The 18,920-nt window shown below is 45.6% G+C and overlaps 3 protein-coding genes across 3 annotated transcripts in view; 2 read left to right on the top strand and 1 right to left on the bottom strand.

Moving 5' to 3' along the window:
* Positions 1–3,782: 3,782 nt before the first annotated feature.
* On the bottom strand, positions 3,783–7,116 carry LOC120909446 (zinc finger protein 501-like). The gene is made up of 3 exons (XM_040321221.1): positions 6,909–7,116; positions 6,655–6,769; positions 3,783–5,021 (listed from the first exon to the last, which is right to left on the bottom strand). Exons 1-3 carry the CDS (start codon positions 7,104–7,106, stop codon positions 3,967–3,969), a joined length of 1,368 nt encoding a protein of 455 aa, XP_040177155.1. The 5' UTR covers positions 7,107–7,116; the 3' UTR covers positions 3,783–3,966.
* A 2,124-nt stretch (positions 7,117–9,240) lies between these two features.
* Positions 9,241–18,920, top strand: part of LOC120909445 (NACHT, LRR and PYD domains-containing protein 3-like) — a 41,958-nt gene continuing 32,278 nt past the window's right edge. The window contains exons 1-3 of the mRNA XM_040321220.1: positions 9,241–9,561; positions 10,473–10,534; positions 10,627–10,741. The gene's annotated coding sequence lies outside the window, so the exon portion shown is untranslated. The remainder of the gene's footprint in view (positions 9,562–10,472; positions 10,535–10,626; positions 10,742–18,920) is intronic.
* On the top strand, positions 10,520–15,539 carry LOC120910505 (oocyte zinc finger protein XlCOF6.1-like). Its single transcript, XM_040322263.1, has 4 exons — positions 10,520–10,534; positions 10,627–10,741; positions 14,214–14,372; positions 14,488–15,539. The coding sequence occupies exons 1-4, from the start codon at positions 10,520–10,522 to the stop codon at positions 15,537–15,539; spliced, it is 1,341 nt and encodes a 446-aa protein (XP_040178197.1).

Genomic DNA, 18,920 nt, shown 5'->3' with positions numbered 1-18,920 from the left:
AAATATCCTCTTGGTTATCTGGTTCCTGTCCATCCTCCTTGGGTTAGTTGGGGAGACCAGAGTGGTGCAATGATGTCATGTGCTTTGCAAGGCACTGGAATGATATATAACATTGGCAACAATAACCAAGCTGTATGGGCATTAGGAGCTCATCCTACCCCCTTAAATCTGGAGGAATATTATGGCACTTTTTTTGGTTTCCACCAAAACCATATCTAATAACATCAAAAGGGTTTAAACATCTTACCTTCCATTGTATCTATTTCACAAGACCTTCCACCATTCCCTAGTTTACTAAAACATTCTTTCTATGTTTTACATGGCATATCCCTAAACAGGGATTATGGTTTCCACCATAACCACATCTAATAACATCAAAAGGGTTCCATCTCCCTTTCACTCCCCTCCACCTGGTTTATACATCTTACCATCCATTGTATCCATTTCACAAGACCTTCCACCATTCCCTAGTTCACCAAAACATCCTTTCTACGTTGTACATGACATAACCCTAGAGTCTTCTTCATATTCCCATCCACAGCCACCAACAGAACTGACAGGGGATGCCTTACTTCTAGCCTTGATACGACCTCTGGCGTCCAGCACACCTTACTTTAACATGGCGATCTCTAGCGCAGTCCTATGCTCCCTACATCTAGACCAGTCATATTTGTTCCCAATTCCCGGCAACACCGATTAGCCATTTAAATTCCCAATGGCCTGCCTGTAGGGTTCAGTGACCATGATGTACAGAACATGCAAACTTCCCCAGATCGGGGCAAGGACAGAAAATAGGTGGAAATCCAAAGTAGAAAGAGTGAGTAAGATCACAGTAATAATAATAATGATGATCATGTTGGTGATGATAATTAAATAATATTAGTAATAGTGACAACAGTAATATCAGATCTCTAAATTCATGCAGAAAATGTCAAATGCTACACAAATGAGTAAAATGCAATAAATCAGGGATGTAACCTCTTGCAGGAGCTTCTCATTTTTCAGACTCTGCACAGCAGCCTAGCACAAGACAAAGCAGGAAGCAAAGAATTCTGGGAGGCAAACCTGTACAGAACAAACTGTCCTCATTTTGGACTACAAGAAAATGGCCGCCAACTTGCGAATGGCAGCCTTGTAGTACCTGTACTTGCCCAGTTTTGATGTGAGGGGGGCAGTGAAATAGCTATGGTGTTATGTTGTATCTGTCTTTCCCTTGTTCCTGGGGGAGGATAATGAAATGCCCCCAGAGTCACCTGTGGGCTACATAAAAATGGCCACAATGCCCCCCTGCACTGAAGACACATTTCTCTGCAGCCTTTAGTAGAAGCCTTCTCCTACTATCTCCATGTCTGGGATTGGCTAGATGGTGGAGATTCATGAGTGTTAGGTGGCCATTACAAGTGTGGGCAGAGAGAGAGAGAGGGCCTTTCGTCAGATTAGGCAACCCGTCAGAATGTGTAACGGAAGTGACGCTTCGTCGCCACCATCTTGCTACACCCGTCACTCCTCCATAGTAAGGATACATTTAGAAGGGGGAAAGCGGACATATTGTTACACCCATCGGAGTTTTGCATTTCACACTTATTTTTAACAGTAAACTGACCTTATATAGTAAAATACAGTATTTAGAACTCCGTCTGATTGGTTAGATGTTGAATTTTTAAAGCAGCCATGATAGACAAGGGTGTGAATGCTGAAGCCTCCATGTTGGATGAGGGCAATGGACACAAAACTGATGTCTTCAAAGTAAGAAACCCATGCTGTGTTTGGAAGATGCCACGTTATCCTGACCACACACGAAACAACCACTTGAAGACTAAAGCCACGTACACACGATCAGTCCATCCGATGACAACGGTCCGAAGGACCGTTGTCATCGGTTAACTGATGAAGCTGACTGATGGTCTGATCTACACACCATAGGTTAAATAACCGATCGTGTCAGAACGCGGTGACGTAAAACACAACGACGTGCTGAAAACGAAGTTCAATGCCTCCAAGCATGCGTCGACTTGATTCTGAGCATGCGCGGGTTTTTAACCAATGCTTTTGCATACTAACGATCGGTTTTGACCTATCTGTTAGGCGTCCATCGGTTCAATTTTAAAGCAAGTTCTAATTTTTTTGACCGAAGGTTAACTGACCGATGGGGCCCACAGACGATCGGTTTGGACCGATGAAAACGGTCCTTCAGTCCGTTTTCATCGGTTTTGACCGATCGTGTGTACGCGGGCTAAGCCAATTCTGACACTTCTCTGCTACATGTAAAAATCAGCATTTTTTTTTTTGCTAGAAAATTACTTAGAACCCCCAAACAATATATATTTTTTACGCAGAAGCCCTAGAGAATAAAATGGTGGGTGCAAATTTTTACATCACACAGTATTTGCACAGTTTTTTTTATATGTACTGTGATATGTACTGCAATATTTACATGTCAGTTTTTTGTCCTTGTTTTTAATCCACATTTTGTATTTTTTTACTCTGTAAAAAAAAAAATTGTAATAATAAAACTTTTCTACACCTATCTGTCTATCCATATTTTTGTACCAATCTACACAATCGCAGGGGCATTCCTGCTTTTTATATATACATACATATATATATATATATATATATATATATACACACATACATATATATATATATAATATATAATATATATATATACCGTATTTATCGGCATATAACACGCACCCTAACTTTAAGAGGGAAATTTCGGTAAAAAACCTTTCCACGGCCCCCTGCGTATAACACGCAGGCACAGTTTACCCTCTATTTTCAGGGTAAAAAAGTGAGTGTTATACGCCAATAAATACAGTATATATATATACAAGTTTTGTGGGATGCGATTGGGTACACTGGAATTACATATTTTCTCGGTTCAAGCTTCATCTTACCAGTCCTCTTTTGAACAAATTTACTGGAACAAAGGGGCCAAGCCCAACCCCTGAAAAACAACCCCCACACCACAATCTCACCTCCACCAAATGATTTGAACCAGTGCACATAGCAAGGTCCATAAAGACATGGATGAGTGAGTTTGGGGTGGAGGAACTTGACTTGCTTTGTGCACTGGTAAAACACCATAATCCCCCCTCCACCAAAATGATTTGGAGGGGTGGCCCAATACTTTTGGCAATATAGTGGGGATGAGCAAGTTTGAGGTGGAGGAACTTGACTGGCCTGACCTCAACCCGATTGAACACCTTTGGGAGGAATTTAGAGTGGAGACTGCGATCCGTTACTTCTCATCCAACATAAGCGTCTAACCTCACAAATGCGCTTATTGAAGAATGGTCAAACATTCCCATAGACACACTCCTAAACCTTGTGGACAGCCTTCCCAGAAGAGTTGTAGCTGTTATAGCTGCAAAGGGCGGGGCCAACTCAATATCGAACCCTGCAGAATAAGACTGGGATGCCATTAAAGTTCATGTGTGTAAAGGCAGGTGTCCCAATACTTTTGGCAATATAGTGCATACTAGCATTGCACTGAAACTGTTACCGATACTTATACTAATTATTTGCACGAGTACTTGTACTCCTGCAAATGCTTCGATACTAAAAACGATACCTTCAAGCGGCTTTGAAAAGGGTTCCTGCACTACTTTTTTATTTTAGCGACTTGCATTGACTTCTGTTAAATAAAGTTGCAAGCCACAATGAAAATCGGAGAGGGGTGGGGAATAGAGAGCGAGAAAGAAAAGGAAAAGCAAAAAGGAAAGGAATGGGTGCAAGCTTTGGAGAATACTACAGAAAAGTGAAAAGCGAGGACTCGGTCAGAGTTCCGGTAGAATTTTATTGTTTCGTTCCTGGATAACACATCTAAATGATAAATAGACAATTTCCTAATTCATCTCAAATTGTGTGGAGTTCTCTGTATCTGATACTTTCCCAGCGAAGTGCCAAGTTGGCCGATTTAACCGATGAGCACCATGTAGACTTGCCTATTTCATTTCCACGCTAGTGCCAAGAAAACGACATTTCGTGGACCCTCTGACGTCTTGCCAGCTTCCCTTCCTCTGAGAAGCACTTGCCGGATTCCGAGCAGGACTGATTCCTCCGATGTTTGTTCAACTGAGCGATCGAGGTAAATCTCCTCCCGCACTGGGAGCAGGAGAAAGGCTTTTCCCCCGTGTGAGTCCTCTGGTGGTCGAGCAGGTGAGAGCGGCTCGTGTACCGCTTCCCACATTCTGCGCAGGAGAGGGTGCGTTCTCCGGTATGGGCCTTCCTCTGGTGCTTGTCAAGATCGGACTTCCACGTGAAACACTCCCCACATTCTGGACACGAGAGCGACTTCCTGCCGGTGTGCACCTTCTGGTGTTTCAGAAGTACGGTCTTCCAAGAGAAACTCTTCCCGCACTCCTGACACGAGAAGGGCTTCTCCCCTGTGTGGACTCTCTGATGCTGAACGAGCTCCGACTTCCACGTGTAACTTTTGCCACACACGGAGCAGGGGTGCGGTTTGGCGTCCGAGTGGCTTTTATAATGGCGGTGAAGGCCGCGCTTGTCTGCAAAACATTTCCCGCACTCGCCACACGTATAAGGCTTCTCCATCGCGTGAGTACTCTGATGCGTAACAAGCTCCGATTCCCACAAAAAACATTTCCCGCAATCGGTGCAGGGAAACTGTTTCTCTGCTACGTGAGTTCTGTGATGCATAACGAGCTCCGACTCATATCTAAAACAATTTCCGCACTCGGGACACGAAAACGGCTTCTCCGCCAAGTGACGTTTACGGTGTATTTTAAGAGCTGAATTCTGTGAAAAACCTTTACCGCACTCGGGACAAAAAAAATTCTTAACGCTTTGGTGAGTTCCGTTACGCCTGTCCATGTCTGGGTGATAAGCTTCCTCAGCATAGCACAGGTTAGGCAACATATATGAAAATTCTTCGTGGATATCTGGGGTCACCAGCTTTTCTGCCGGAAAATCTCGAATGGTGGTCGGAGCTTCTGTGTCATATTTCGGGAATAAATCCAGAAGATCCTCTGAGGTCACTTCCCTGACATGGACACCTGTTGGAAGTGAAGGCATGATTACACAAATCTGTAAGAAACCTTTCATACTAATAACTATGGGGTGCCCTCCAGAAATACTCAAGGGGTAACTATGCTTCAGAACCGTTAGAGAAAGATAAGTGGACAATATTATTGGCACCCGAGATGGGTCATTCATGCAACCCTATAAAAAGTAAAAAATGTGATGGCCTAAAAGCCAGTTCAGCAGAATACAGGCACTAAATATGGTTTCAGCTATCCATGAGGCACCTAACATGGCTCAAAGTTGTCCATGTGGCACCTGATTAGATCTGCAGTTGTCCACGAGGCACCTGACATGGCTCACAGTTGTCCATGTGGCACCTGATATGGCCCACAGTTATCCATGTGGCAAAAAATATGACCCACATTTTTTTATGCAGAACTTGATATGACTCACAATTGTCCATGTGGCACCTGATATGGACTAAAATTGTCCATGTGGCGCCTGACATATCTCATAGTTGTCCATGTGGCACCTGATATGGTCTACAGTTGACCATGTGCCACCTGATATGGCCTACAATTGACCATGTAGCACCCGATATGGCCTACAGTTGACCATGTGGCACCTGATATGGTCTACAGTTGACCATGTGCCACCTGATATGGCCTACAATTGACCATGTAGCACCTGATATGGCCTACAGTTGACCATGTGGTACCTGATATGGCCTACAGTTGTCCATGAAGAACCTGACATGGCTCACAGTTGCCCATGTGGCACTTGATACGGCCTACACTCCACCATGTGCCACCTGATATGGCCTATAGTTGACCATGTGCCACCTGATATGGCTTAAAGCTTCATGTGGCACCTGATAAGATCTATAGTTGTCTACAAGGCTTTTAGTTGTCCATGTGGCACCTGATATGACCCACAAATTCTTTAGCACCCAATATGGCTCACAGGTCTCCACATGGCACCTGATATGCCACTTATTCTTGCATTTTGGCACCGGATATGGCGAAGAGCTGTTCATGTGGCACATACGACCCTCAGTTCTTTATGCAGCACCTGATATCGCCTACAGTTGTCCATGTGGCACCTAATATGGCCCACAGTTCATTAGATGGCACCTAATGTGGTTCAAAGTTATCGACATGGCACGTGATAAGACCCACAATTTCTTTATATAGCACCTGATATTGCTCACAGATCTTCATGTGGCACCAGATTTGGCTCTAGCTGCTCAAGCTGGCAGAGGCACAGGTTGTGATACTTACCGAATTCTTTGCTCCAGCAGGCTTCGACTTGCCGGTCTCCTGAAACCTCTTCTCTAAAGTGATCCACCAAAGGTTATACTCTGACATCATCACGCACAATGCAGGACCAGTAGTCTTGCATTGCACATAAGGATGATGAGGGATAGGAGATCAGAGCGCCGGAGTGAGGAATAAGATAAGTAATACTGCTTAGTCCTCTACCCCTAGACTTCACAAGTATTTAATTCTTGCAGTGCCAGGAGCCCCACAACACAGATTTCTTGGCAGCAAATAAGGGTGACCAAAAACACGAAAGCCAAACTGAATTTGTTCTGCCATGGCAGAGCAGACGAGGGTCGGAAGTGACACAGACTAAAAAAGGGAGTGTTTAGTGTCTATTGCTCACCTTTCTGGAACTTTGGGAGAACTTCCTTTTGTCGTTTATGTGGCCAACCACTCATTGAATATGTCTCGTCTTCTATGTGACTATCTTCGACTTTAATGTCAATAAGAATTCCGTCCTAGAAGAATAAGAATGTAATCGGATCAGGTTGAGGAATCCTGAATTATATAGAGTTTATAACATCTGTACATCACCACTACAGATCAAACAATGTAAAAAACCCTTTAGGATTTGGTGACACCTTCAACTCCACCTACCTGAAGATGGTGAGGGATGGTGTGATCTTCCTGTGTGGAATCCCGGGAATACAGAGGACGGGGACATCTCTCTGGTGGGTTTGTGTCACTAAATGGTTCCACCATGACCTCCTTGAAGGGGTCTTTGTGTGCTTCTGAAAACTCCTCTATCACACCAACCTCATCCTCCTCCTCCTCTTTTATCTCTTCTATAACCATAGGTGAGATGGTGTGATCTTCCTGTGTGGAATCCCGGGAATACGAAGGACGGGGACATCTCTCTGGTGGGTTCCCATTACTGGATCCATCTGTAGGAAACACACACACTGACTGAATACATTGTTTCTATGTGTTTATCAGATGATGGGGGATCTAGGTGGAGCCTCCGTACTGCTCTCTCCTTTACAATAAAGTCTCCTCTTACCCGGTGATGTGAGGGACGGCTGATTCTCCATCATGACGTCCTTGTAGAGATCCTTGTGTCCTTCTATATACTCCCACTCCTCCATGGAGAAATAGACAGTGACATCCTGACACCTTATAGGAACCTGACACACACAATGATACAGTCACCATCCAGACACATCCCTTGTCTGTTACTGGATAATGTCCCAGAATTCCCGGCACCGCTCACCTCTCCTGTCAGCAGCTCAATGATCTTCTGGGTCACTTCTAAGAGCTTTTTGGAGTTTATTTCAGGTTTCAGTAAGTGGGGAAGAGGCACTGTGATCATCATATAGTCATTAGACTTCACTGGAGGAAAACTCTGTATCAAAACAGAAACAATGATGTCATTTGACTTCCCAGCATCCTCCTCACCTATCCGGTCAGGTCTGTGTTTTATTAATAGAGATAAGAGTGATGTCATGTGACCTCCCAGAATCCTCCTCACCTCTCCGGTCAGGTCTGTGTTTTATTAATAGAGATAAGTGTGATGTCATGTGACCTCCCAGAATCCTCCTCACCTCTCCGGTCAGTTCTGTGTTTTATTAATAGAGATAAGAGTGATGTCATGTGACCTCCCAGAATCCTCCTTACCTCTCCAGTCAGTTGATAGATGATCTGTAGGGTGAGGTCTAGTATCCTCTCGGTCATGTGACTCGGGTCCTTGGCCATCCTCATGGAGATGCTGGTTCTCTCTGTAGATGGATATAAAATTAGAAATGACACCATGAGGGGAATGTCTTCTGAATATCCTCTTACTTCTCCAGTCTACACTCTTCGGTCAGTAGGCTGCCATTGGGACATTAGTGATGGGCGGGAATGAAGAGAAAGAAGGACCCTTCCTCAGAGGATCTGTTAAGGGCAGGACGTACTCTCACTGTTAGCAAGAGCAAGGAACTGGGGTCTGGCTTACACTGACAGGATGGGGCATCTGAGTAACAAAACCCTCCCCCGCGGAACCATATTTCCTGTACATGATATGTCATGTGACTCCTCTGTGTTTCAGCACATGGCAAATGTTATGCCCTACGGACCCGCTGACAGCGCCCACCACTAAATTTTATGTTGCAGCACGGCCTGAGATCAGCAATTCCCAATAACAGTAATAATAGTGATAGTCGTAGTAATGTCACCATCGTTCTTGTACTTCAGTTCCAGGTACACACGGCACTTAACCATCACTTCCGTACCAGATAATGGGAAGTAAGGATGAGCTCTGGCGTGTTCGCATAGTACACGTGCAGAGCCCGCCAGGAAGTGTGCACGGCGCTGCGCTAATCACAGTCAGGGAGACATTGTCCCGATGCTCGGCTGCAGGGATCGTGAAATGTCTCCCTGGCTGTGATTCGCACAGCGCTGTGCACACTTTCTGACGGGCTCTGCACGTGTACTATGCGAACACGCCAGAGCTCATCCTTAATGGGAAGCAATAATAGATGAATCGATCGATGAGAACTATAGGTTACACAAAGGGGGCTGCACATGGTTCTATTCCTCTGTTGTTCAGTGTATGTGCTGGAATCATACAGGAATACATTTAGAGGATGGGAATGAGTGCTGAGGATACAGAATATGGCCAATAAGTCATATAATTACCTCCTTCTGCCAGTTCCAGCAATGTCTCCCCTCTACTTCCGGTCAATTCACCTTTCATCCCGGAAGCTACTTCTTGTGGCTTGTAAAAGGAACTTCCTGGTTGTGCGTTCCACCACACACTTCCTGGTTGTGAATTTTACCACACTTCCGGGTTGTGCGTTCCATTGCAGACTTCCTGGTTGTGACTTGTACCAGACACGTCCTGGTTGTGCGTTCCACCAGCGGCTGTGCCTTATCCCGCGCTAACTCGCTACCTTACACTGCAGCTTGTAGGAAACATTTGCGGCCGACTGCGCAGCCGCTTCTGGTGACTTTGCGTTACTGCAGCTGTATCTATGGGAATGGCTGGTGACGCGGCGGCCATGTTGGATTCGGGCAGCAGCTGTAACTCTCAGGGAAAGATGTAGGAGCGGGAAGGGGGTCCGCAGACTGTGTCAGGGTGATAATGTTTCCTTTTACTCCCTGCGTCTGGCGGTAGCTGGGGCGCTGCGGGCTGTTTATAGCTTGTAGAACGACTTCCGGTGGATGGGCGGCCATCTTTGTTTGGGGCAAGTTGGAACGCACAAGGCAGAAGTCGTCTGTGGGAGAGGGGTTGGGGGGCTTCCGGTTGTAGGAAGAAGGAGGGAAATGTCTGGTGAGTGGGGTGAGAGGAGAGGACCTGGTAGTGATAGGAGAGGTAATGGGTGGGGTGTCAGGTTGGGGTTCAATAACATTTTGGGGGGTGTCAGAGCTTTTCCTCCCTCCATCAGCGTGGTGTCTCCTCCTATCATTGAGTTTCGACTTGGCGGAGATGTTGGTTCCTCGGGCCGTAGAGTGGCACCCCAGTGCTCTTTGCCCTTCAATCACTACAATGGGGGGTCTAGTTAAGGGGCCCTTTGAGGACCACATGTAGTATTGAGCGTTCCAAAACATCGATGAATGTATCCACATAAGGATCGGTGTCCTAAAGCCGAAACGCTGGCCCTCTTTACAGAGCCCCCAACCCTTGGGGGATCAGCAGCAACATGGTGGAAGCCATCACCATTGTTACATGAATTGGGAATACGGTGATCAGGATAAGGAAGGCTGGGCCAGGCCATTTTTACTGAATGAAACTGATTCATTCAGTGAGTATTGTTGTGATTGGCCACAGCTAATCACATGTACAGATGGGCTGTGATTGGCCCTGTGTGTACCATGTGATCACTGTGACCAATCACAGCTAGCAACACAGTTGTACACTATGGATGGCATAAAAGGAAGCCACCCATTGTTTTAATTGTCATGTGATTGGATAAAGCAATCACATGGTACCGGCCAGTACACTGATCAGTCCAGTCATCGGCTGGTGGGCATAGCCGGTGACAGATCGTGTTGCGGCACGGTGTGATCTGGGAGAACGTCATGTGACGTCCACCTAGATTGACGAAAGTCCCGTCTGGCCGGCATTTTGCTATAGGCCCAGTTAACTTGTTAAAGAGCAGAATATTGGGTCCACCTAGATCCCCCATCATCTGATGAACACATAGAAACAATATATTCAGTCAGTGTGTGTGTTTCCTACAGATGGATCCAGTAATGGGAACCCACCAAAGAGATGTCCCAGTGTTTCCATGCAGGAAGATAAGGTAGGAGGAACTTCACTAATAAACCAACAGATTGTTTATGGTCTGTGCATGGGTGGTGATGCCACATTATGTCTATCTTATGAAATGTTTAGAGGGACGATCTGGGAGACCTGAACATTATCGTTGTTAAGGAAGAGGTGAAAGAGGAGGAAATTACGACACCAGTGACGGTGAAAGAAGAGGACGTTTCCCCAGAGATCAGCACTGGTTAGTATTGAGTAAACACCTGTTGCCTTGTCTCTACATCCACCTCTTCCTTCACCCATCTTGTGTGATGAAGCGACATGTACCTTGTGGTGGGTTCGAGAGTTGTCTTTCCGTACAATCTTATATCGTAATACAATCTGCTTTCCCAATCTCTCTTTTTTTTTTTTTTTTAATTAGTAGATGGATTTCCAAAGCTGGCAGCATGCACCCGTTATCTGTATGTCTTTCCTCTATGAGATGGTAAGACAATAGGACTGCATCATCTCCTTCCTCCTGCTGGTGAACTATATAGAGGAATCAGGACCTCCTTCCTCCTGCTGGTGATCCCTCTAGAGATATAAAGATCTCTATAGAGGAATCAGGACCTCCTTCCTCCTGCTGGTGACCCCTCTAGTGATATAAAGATCTCTATAGAGGAATCAGGACCTCCTTCCTCCTGCTGGTGACCCCTCTAGTGATATAAAGATCTATATAGAAGAATCAGGACCTCCTTCCTCCTGCTGGTGACCCCTCTAGTGATATAAAGATCTATATAGAGGGATCAGGACCTCCTTCCTCCTGCTGATGATCCCTCTAGTGATATAAAGATCTATATAGAGGAATCAGGACCTCCTTTCTCCTGCTGGTGATCCCTCTAGTGATATAAAGATCTATATAGAGGAATCAGGACCTCCTTCCTCCTGCTGGTGACCCCTCTAGTGATATAAAGATCTATATAGAGCAGGGATATGCAATTAGCGGACCTCCAGCTGTTGCAGAACTACAAGTCCCATGAGGCATAGCAAGACTGACAGCCACAAGCATGACATCCAGAGGCAGAGGCATTATGGGACTTGTAGTTTTGCAACAGCTGGAGGTCCGCTATTTGCATATCCCTGATATAGAGGAATCAGGACCTCCTACATCCTGCTGGTGATCCCTCTAGTGATATAAAGATCTATATAGAGGGATCAGGACCTCCTTCCTCCTGCTGGTGATCCTTCTAGTGATATAAAGATCTATATAGAGGAACCAGGACCTCCTTCTGGTGACCCCTCTTTGACTTCATCAGTGGTGTTCAAGGTGATTTCCATCTCTGTAAGGTTGGCTACCCCTTAGGGCCGATCCTAGGGTCACAGGCGCCTGGGTACAGAAATATTTATTGCGCCCCCACATGGGCGTGGTAACTTTTACTAACTCCTCCCCTTTACAAATGTTTCTATGGCAATGACTCAACCACGAAGTCTTCATTACCCTGGGATCCTTACATGATCTCTTAACAACAAACAAATTACATGAAGAGAAGCAGAGTACTTTATTGGGACCTGGAAGGGGGGCCTCTCTGATGGACACAGAGAGGACTTCTGTTAGAGAGTCTGTTAGAAAGAGCCCCCAGACATACTACAGACATGATACAGGAGATGGTCAGAGACTGCAGACTTAGTACAGGAGACGGTCAGAGACTGCAGACTTAGTACAGGAGACGGTCAGAGACTGCAGACTTAGTACAGGAGACGGTCAGAGACTGCAGACTTAGTACAGGAGACGGTCAGAGACTGCAGACTTAGTACAGGAGACGGTCAGAGACTGCAGACTAAGTACAGGAGACGGTCGGAGACTGCAGACTAAGTACAGGAGACGGTCAGAGACTGCAGACTTAGTACAGGTGATGGTCAGAGACTGCAGACTTAGTACAGGAGACGGTCAGAGACTGCAGACTTAGTACAGGAGATGGTCAGAGACTGCAGACTTAGTACAGGAGACGGTCAGAGATTGCAGACATAATACAGGAGATGGTCAGAGACTGCAGACATAGTATAGGAGATGGTCAGAGATACATCAGTTCTGGACAGACACACACCTATGCTCAGAACACTAGTTCTGGATGGACACAAACAAGGAGAGAAGAAGGGAGGGGAGAACTCTGCCACTTCTGCGCCCCCACCTCTGCACGCGCCTGGGTGCAGAGCACCCTGTGCACTCTGCCTAAGATCGGCACTGCCTTTAGATAGAGGGATCAGGACCTCCTTCCTCCTGCTGGTGACCCTTTTAGTGATATCAAGATCTATGTAGAGGACCTCCTTCTGGTGTACCCTCTTTGACTTCATCAGTGGCGTTCAAGTAGATCTCCATCTCTCTAAGGTTGTCTACCCCTGATATAACGGAATCAGGACCTCCTTCCTCCTGCTGGAGATCTCTCTAGTGATATAAAGATCTATATAGAGCAGAGATCTCCAAACTACGGCCCTCCAGCTGTTGCCGAACTACACATCACATGAGGCATTGAAAAACTCTGACATTCACAGACATGACAAGGCATGATGGGAATTGTAGCTCCCGAACAATGGGAGGGCCATAGTTTGGAGACCCCTGATATAGAGGGATAAGAACCTCCTTCCACCTGCATGTGATCCCTCTAGTGATATAAAGATCTATATAGAGGAATCAGGACCTCCTTCTGGTGACCACCTCTAGTGATAACGAAAGATTTATATAGGGGAATCATTGATGTGTAAAAATATTATACATATTTGGTGCTAAGTATATTTTTTTAATTTTCTTAACCACTTAAGGACCCCTTCACGCCGATATATGTCGGCAGAAGGGCACGGCTGGGCACATCCACGTACCTGTACGTTGCCTTTTAGAGCCCAGCTGTGGGGTTGCGAGCGTGCCCGCGCACTCGTGACCCGGTACAAAGCTCCGTGACCGCTCCCGCGGGACTCCGCCTTCCCTGTTCTTCTGTGTGGCAGTGACACTGATCGTCTGTTCCCTGATATAGCCTACAGCCACGCCCCCCCTACAGTAAGAATCACTTCCCTAGGGCACACTTAACCCCTTTGCACCCCCTAGTGGTTAACCCCTTCACTGCCTTTGACATTATCACAGTAATCAGTGCATTTTTATAGCACTTTTCGCTGTGAAAATGACAATGGTCCCAAAAATGTGTCAAAAGTGTCCGATATGTCCCCCATAATGTCGCAGTCACGAAAAAAATCGCTGATTACTGGTAAAAAAAAAATATTAATAAAAATGCCATAAAACTATCCCCTATTTTGTAAACGCTATAAATTTTGCGCAAACCAATCGATATACGCTTATTGCGATTTTTTTTTTACCAAAAATAGGTAGAAGAATACGTATCGTATTTTTTTTAATATCTTTTTTGGGGATATTTATTATAGCAAAAAGTTAAAAATATAGAATATTTTTTCAAAATTGTCGCTCTATTTTTGTTTATAGCGCAAAAAATAAAAACCGCAGAGGGGATCAAATACCACCAAAAGAAAGCTCTATTTGTGGGGGAAAAAGGACGTCAATTTTGTTTGGGAGCCACGTCGCACGACCGCGCAATTGTCAGTTAAAGCGACGCAGTGGCGAATTGCAAAAAGGGGCAAGGTCCTTAACCTGCATATTGGTCTGGGTCTTAAGTGGTTAAAGAGATGAAATGACTTCTAATACGTAGTAATATTTTTTTTTATATATATGACAGATAATGAAGACAGCAGCAGAACCTTTGCAAGTCTTCTTATTTTATCTCACGTTTCTGAGCCTGAAGATGAGGACACCATAGAAGGTTCTCCCAGAGAAGACCCAGCCATCCCATACAAGGCAGACGAATCAGCAGATAATATTGGGAGATTTCCCAGCAGTACATCAGATACGGTCATAACAAATATTCATCCGGGTAGACAGAACAGCCGAAACCTCTAACTCCGAGAGGTCCTCACCCAGACCATCAAACCCATTCTCGTTTTCCTGCTCAGAATGTGGGGAATGTTTCACTGGGTTATCCGCTCTCCTCGAACATCATCAAACTCACACAGGCGAGGGCTCATTTATATGTTTGACCTGCGGGAAATGTTTTAAGGCAGACTCGGAGCAAGGCTCAACTGGCAAAAACAACTTTTCATCCTCAGAGTGTAAAGAATGTCTTTCGCAGAAACCGAGTCCGGGGCAGAAGAGAGCTCACCTCGGTGAGAGGCCCTTCATCTGTGCCGAGTGCCGGAGATGTTTCGCCTGGCAGTCGACCCTCGATAGACACGAACTGACCCACTCTGGGGAAAGGAGGTTTCATTGTCTAGAGTGTGGAAGAAATTTCGAATTCCGGTCAAAGTTCATACAACACCAGAGGAGCCATACTGGTGAGAAGCCTTTCCCATGTTCGGAGTGTGGGAAATGTTTCTCCTGCCCGTCCCAGCTTCGCAAACATCAGAGGACTCATTCTGACGTCAAGTTTTCCTGCCCAGAGTGCGGGAAGTCCTTTCGGCAAAAGTCGCGGCTCCGGGCCCACCAGACCATCCACAGAGGGGAGAAGCCTTTCGCCTGTTCGGAGTGCGGGAGATGCTTTATTGCGAAAGCAGACCTGGTCAGCCACGTGAGGGTTCACACGGGGGAGAAGCCTTATTCCTGCCCGGAGTGTGGGGAAGGCTTTGCCTGGTCTTCCCACCTCCGGAACCATCTAAAAATTCACACCGTAGAGATGCCCTTTTCCTGTACGGAATGTGGGAAGGGCTTCATGGACAAGGCGTCACTCATCCGACACCAAACCACTCACACGGGCAAGAAGCCCATCACCTGCACAGAGTGCGAGAAAGGCTTCTCAGACAGGTCGTACCTTTACCGCCATCGCAGAATCCACACGGGGGAGAAGCCGTTTTCATGCTCAGAGTGCGAGAAAGAATTTGTAGACAAGTCAAACTTTATCAGACATCAGAGGCTTCACACTGGCGTCAAACCGTTTTCCTGCTCAGAGTGCGGGAAATGTTTCTCACAGACTTCGCACCTCGTCAGTCACTACAGAGTTCACACGCGTTAACTCCGCCAGACTCATTTTTTGTATTTAGGAATTTGTATCAGTATAGTCCAATTAAAACTTTAGAATATTGGAAAAAAGCAAAAATGTTGTTGACGTACACTATATTAGCAAAAGTATTGGGACGCCTGCCTTTACACGCACATTAACTTTAATGGCATCCCAGTCTTCTGCAGCGTACACACGACTGTTTTTCCTGTCATGCAAAAAAACTACGTTTTTCTCGACGTGATTCCTCTCAAGCCTGCCTTGCATACACCCGTTCATGAAAAAAAACGTGGTGACGTACAACGGCACTATAAAGGGGAAGTTCCATTCGGATAGCGCCTTTGGGCTGCTTTTGCTGATTTCGTGTTAGTAAAAGTTTGGTGAGAGACGATTCGCGCTTTTCAGTCTTCGTGCTTTTCAGACCGTTACAGCGTGAGAAATGTGCTATCTCCATTACGAACGCTAGTTTTACCAGAACGAGCGCTCCCGTCTCATACTTGATTCTGAGCATGCGTGTTTTTTTTTCCCCTCGGAAAAGCACACACACGAGCGGTTTTCGCGACGAGAAAAAGAACGTCAGGAAAAACGACGAGAAAAAATAGAGCAGGTTCTAATTTTTTTGGCGGGCAGTTTTCTCGTCGCAAAAACTGCTATGGAGCCTACACACCACCGGTTTTTATACGACCAATCTAAAAAATGGCAGTTTTCTCTTCATGAAAAACAGTCGTGTGTACGAGGCATTAGTCTGTAGGGTTCAATATTAAGTTAGCCCACCCTTTGCAGCTATAATAGCTTCAACTCTTCTGGGAAGGCTGTCCACAAGGTTTAAGAGTGTGTCTATGGGAATGTTCGTAGGCTCCGCTTTAATTCATCCCAAAGATGTTCTATCGGGTTGAGGTCAGGACTGCAGGCCAGTCAAGTTCCTCCACCCCAAACCCGCTCATCCATGTCTTTATGGACCTTGCTTTGTGCAGTGGTGCGCAGTCATGTTGGAACAGGAAGGGACCGTCCCCAAACTGTTCCCACAAAGTTGGGACTTGAAATTGTCCAAAATGCCTATGTATGCTGATGCCTTAAGGGCTAGTTCACACTTGCATCAAAACAAGGCTTCGTACACACTTTGTTAAAGCTCTCTGAACGCCAGTCAATGCTCCTGTCACTTAATAAAATGGTTAGCTTACAGTCCTGTTTACGCCTAGCGTTTGCTTTGCTTAAAAAATTATACTCCTTGTCGCTTTAGTGGTGCTTCAAAGGCTCCATAGAAGTCTATGACAAAGGCCTTTGGGATGAACTATAACTGAGGCTGCGAGCTAGGCCTTCTCATCCAACATCAGCGCCTGACCTCACAAATGCGCTTCTGGAAGAATGGTCAAAACATTCCCATAGACACCCTCCTAAACCTTGTGGACAGACTTCCCAGAAGAGCTTAAACTGTTATAACTGCAAAGGGTGGGCCAACTCAATATTGAACCCTACGGACTAAGACTGGGATGCCATTAACCACTTAAGACCCGGACCAAAATGCAGCTAAAGGACCCGGCCATGCGATTCGGCACTGCGTCGCTTTAACAGACAATTGCGCGGTCGTGCGACGTGGCTCCCAACCAAAATTGGCGTTCTTTTTTCCCCACAAATAGCGCTTTCTTTTGGTGGTATTTGATCACCTCTGCGGTTTTTATTTTTTGTGCTATAAACAAAAATAGAGCGACAATTTTGAAAAAAATGCAATGTTTTTTACTTTTTGCTATAATAAATATACCCCAAAAATATATAAAAAAAAACATTTTTTTTCCTCAGTTTAGGCCGATACGTATTCTTCTACCTATTTTTGGTAAAAAAAATCGCAATAAGCGCTTATCGGTTGGTTTGCGCAAAAGTTATAGCGTTTACAAAATAGGGGATAGTTTTATTGCATTTTTATAATTTTCTTTTTTTTTTTACTACTAATGGCGGCGATCAGCGATTTTTTTTCGTGACTGCGACATTATCGGGAAAACTTAGGAACAATTTTGACACATTTTTGGGACCATTGTCATTTTCACAAAATGCATTGTTTAAGGTTTCTCCTCTAGTTCTGGTGACAAGTCGTCTTCTTCTTACGGTCAGTCCCGGTGATGATGGTCACCAAGCCACATACAACGGTTGAGTTCCACAGACAGCTGAGAGATTTGAATGCAAAGTGATGACGCTGGCGTATTAAGAAATAGGAAGGAAACTATTTGGAGACTGTGTGAACAAGTTGCCAAATACTTCATAATACGTGCAAGTGTGAAATTATGGGATGGATACACAAGGTTGTAACAATTCCGGTCTAAATCAGCAAAGGTCTACACATAGCACAGATAAAACCTTCCTCCCAGGTGTCATGTTTACATCGATTAACTGATGCACACACAAAACAGGTTCATCCCCAATGCATGCACTTCAAACCCTAGAACAGCCCCTATGCATGCACTTCAGACCTCAGATCAGGTCCAATGCAAGAACTTCAGACCCACAGAACAGCCCCTATGCATGCATACACTTCGGATCTCAGATCAGGTCCTATGCATGCACTTCAGACCAGACATCCCCGTTTTCTGGGGGCAGTCCCCAGATTGAGGACACTGTCCCCGGGCCAAGTCTGTCCCCGGATTAGATTTGAACAGGGGTTGGGGCGATTTCAAAGACAGTCAGTGCAGAATGAAAAAAAAATCTGAATTACACACCACCGCTCTGCCGCTCCTACTAGTTTAGGGGGGGGGGGGGGGTATTTTTTCCATTATCTGTGCCCCTTTCTGATGATCATGTGCTGGTCGGAGCGGAGGGAATATTTCTTCAGTTTCGGGCGCATGCCCATTCAACTCCGCTCGCATGTTCTTCTGCCTTGGCTCAAGTCCCAGCCAGCCTCCTGCCTGCTTATCTCCTTGCCTTCCCTGGCGGAGTGATCTTCCTCCGCTCCCCACCCAGTAGTACCCGGGGCCCGAAGAGTGAGACTTGACAGGCTGTGAGGCCGGCTGTGGCGGCGACGGGCAGAGTCACTGATTGCTGCCATTACTAGTTAAAAAAAAAAAAAAATGTCCCTGGATCTTGAATATCTGGTCACCTTACCCAAGGCAAGAACTTCAGACCTCAGATCAGCTCCAATGCATGCACTTCAGACCCCAAAAAGCCCCCAATGCATAGGCGTGTGTACAGGGTGTGCCTGGGCACACCCTAATCACCCTGTGCTGCGCAGATTTCCCCTGCTGCTTGGCTGAAAATAAAGGGACCTTTCTCTGTCTCAAAACTGAGACATCAGGGGTCTATTTAGAACCCTAATATTTCACCAATGTCCCCCCCATTGGGATTTCAAAAAAATTTAAAAGAAAAATTAAATTGTAAAAAAATAATTAAAAAAAATAATAATTGTAAAAA

This window comes from Rana temporaria, chromosome 8, assembly GCF_905171775.1.
Source record: "Rana temporaria chromosome 8, aRanTem1.1, whole genome shotgun sequence".
Lineage (NCBI taxonomy): Eukaryota > Metazoa > Chordata > Amphibia > Anura > Ranidae > Rana > Rana temporaria.
The sequence above is the reverse complement of the archived record's forward strand: the minus strand, read 5'-3'. Positions and strand labels throughout refer to the sequence as shown.

Bases quoted from the DNA above. Each gene is read 5' to 3' on its own strand.
- LOC120909446 (XM_040321221.1), bottom strand. From the start codon at position 7,106: ATGGTTATAGAAGAGATAAAAGAGGAGGAGGAGGATGAGGTTGGTGTG. The intron at 6,770-6,908 runs GTAGGTGGAGTT...TTATTCTTCTAG, and splicing joins CCATCCCTCACCATCTTCAG to GACGGAATTCTTATTGACAT. The intron at 5,022-6,654 runs GTGAGCAATAGA...CACTTCCAACAG, and splicing joins TCTCCCAAAGTTCCAGAAAG to GTGTCCATGTCAGGGAAGTG.
- LOC120910505 (XM_040322263.1), top strand. The intron at 10,742-14,213 runs GTTAGTATTGAG...TATATATGACAG, and splicing joins TTCCCCAGAGATCAGCACTG to ATAATGAAGACAGCAGCAGA. The intron at 14,373-14,487 runs GTACATCAGATA...TTTCCTGCTCAG, and splicing joins TATTGGGAGATTTCCCAGCA to AATGTGGGGAATGTTTCACT.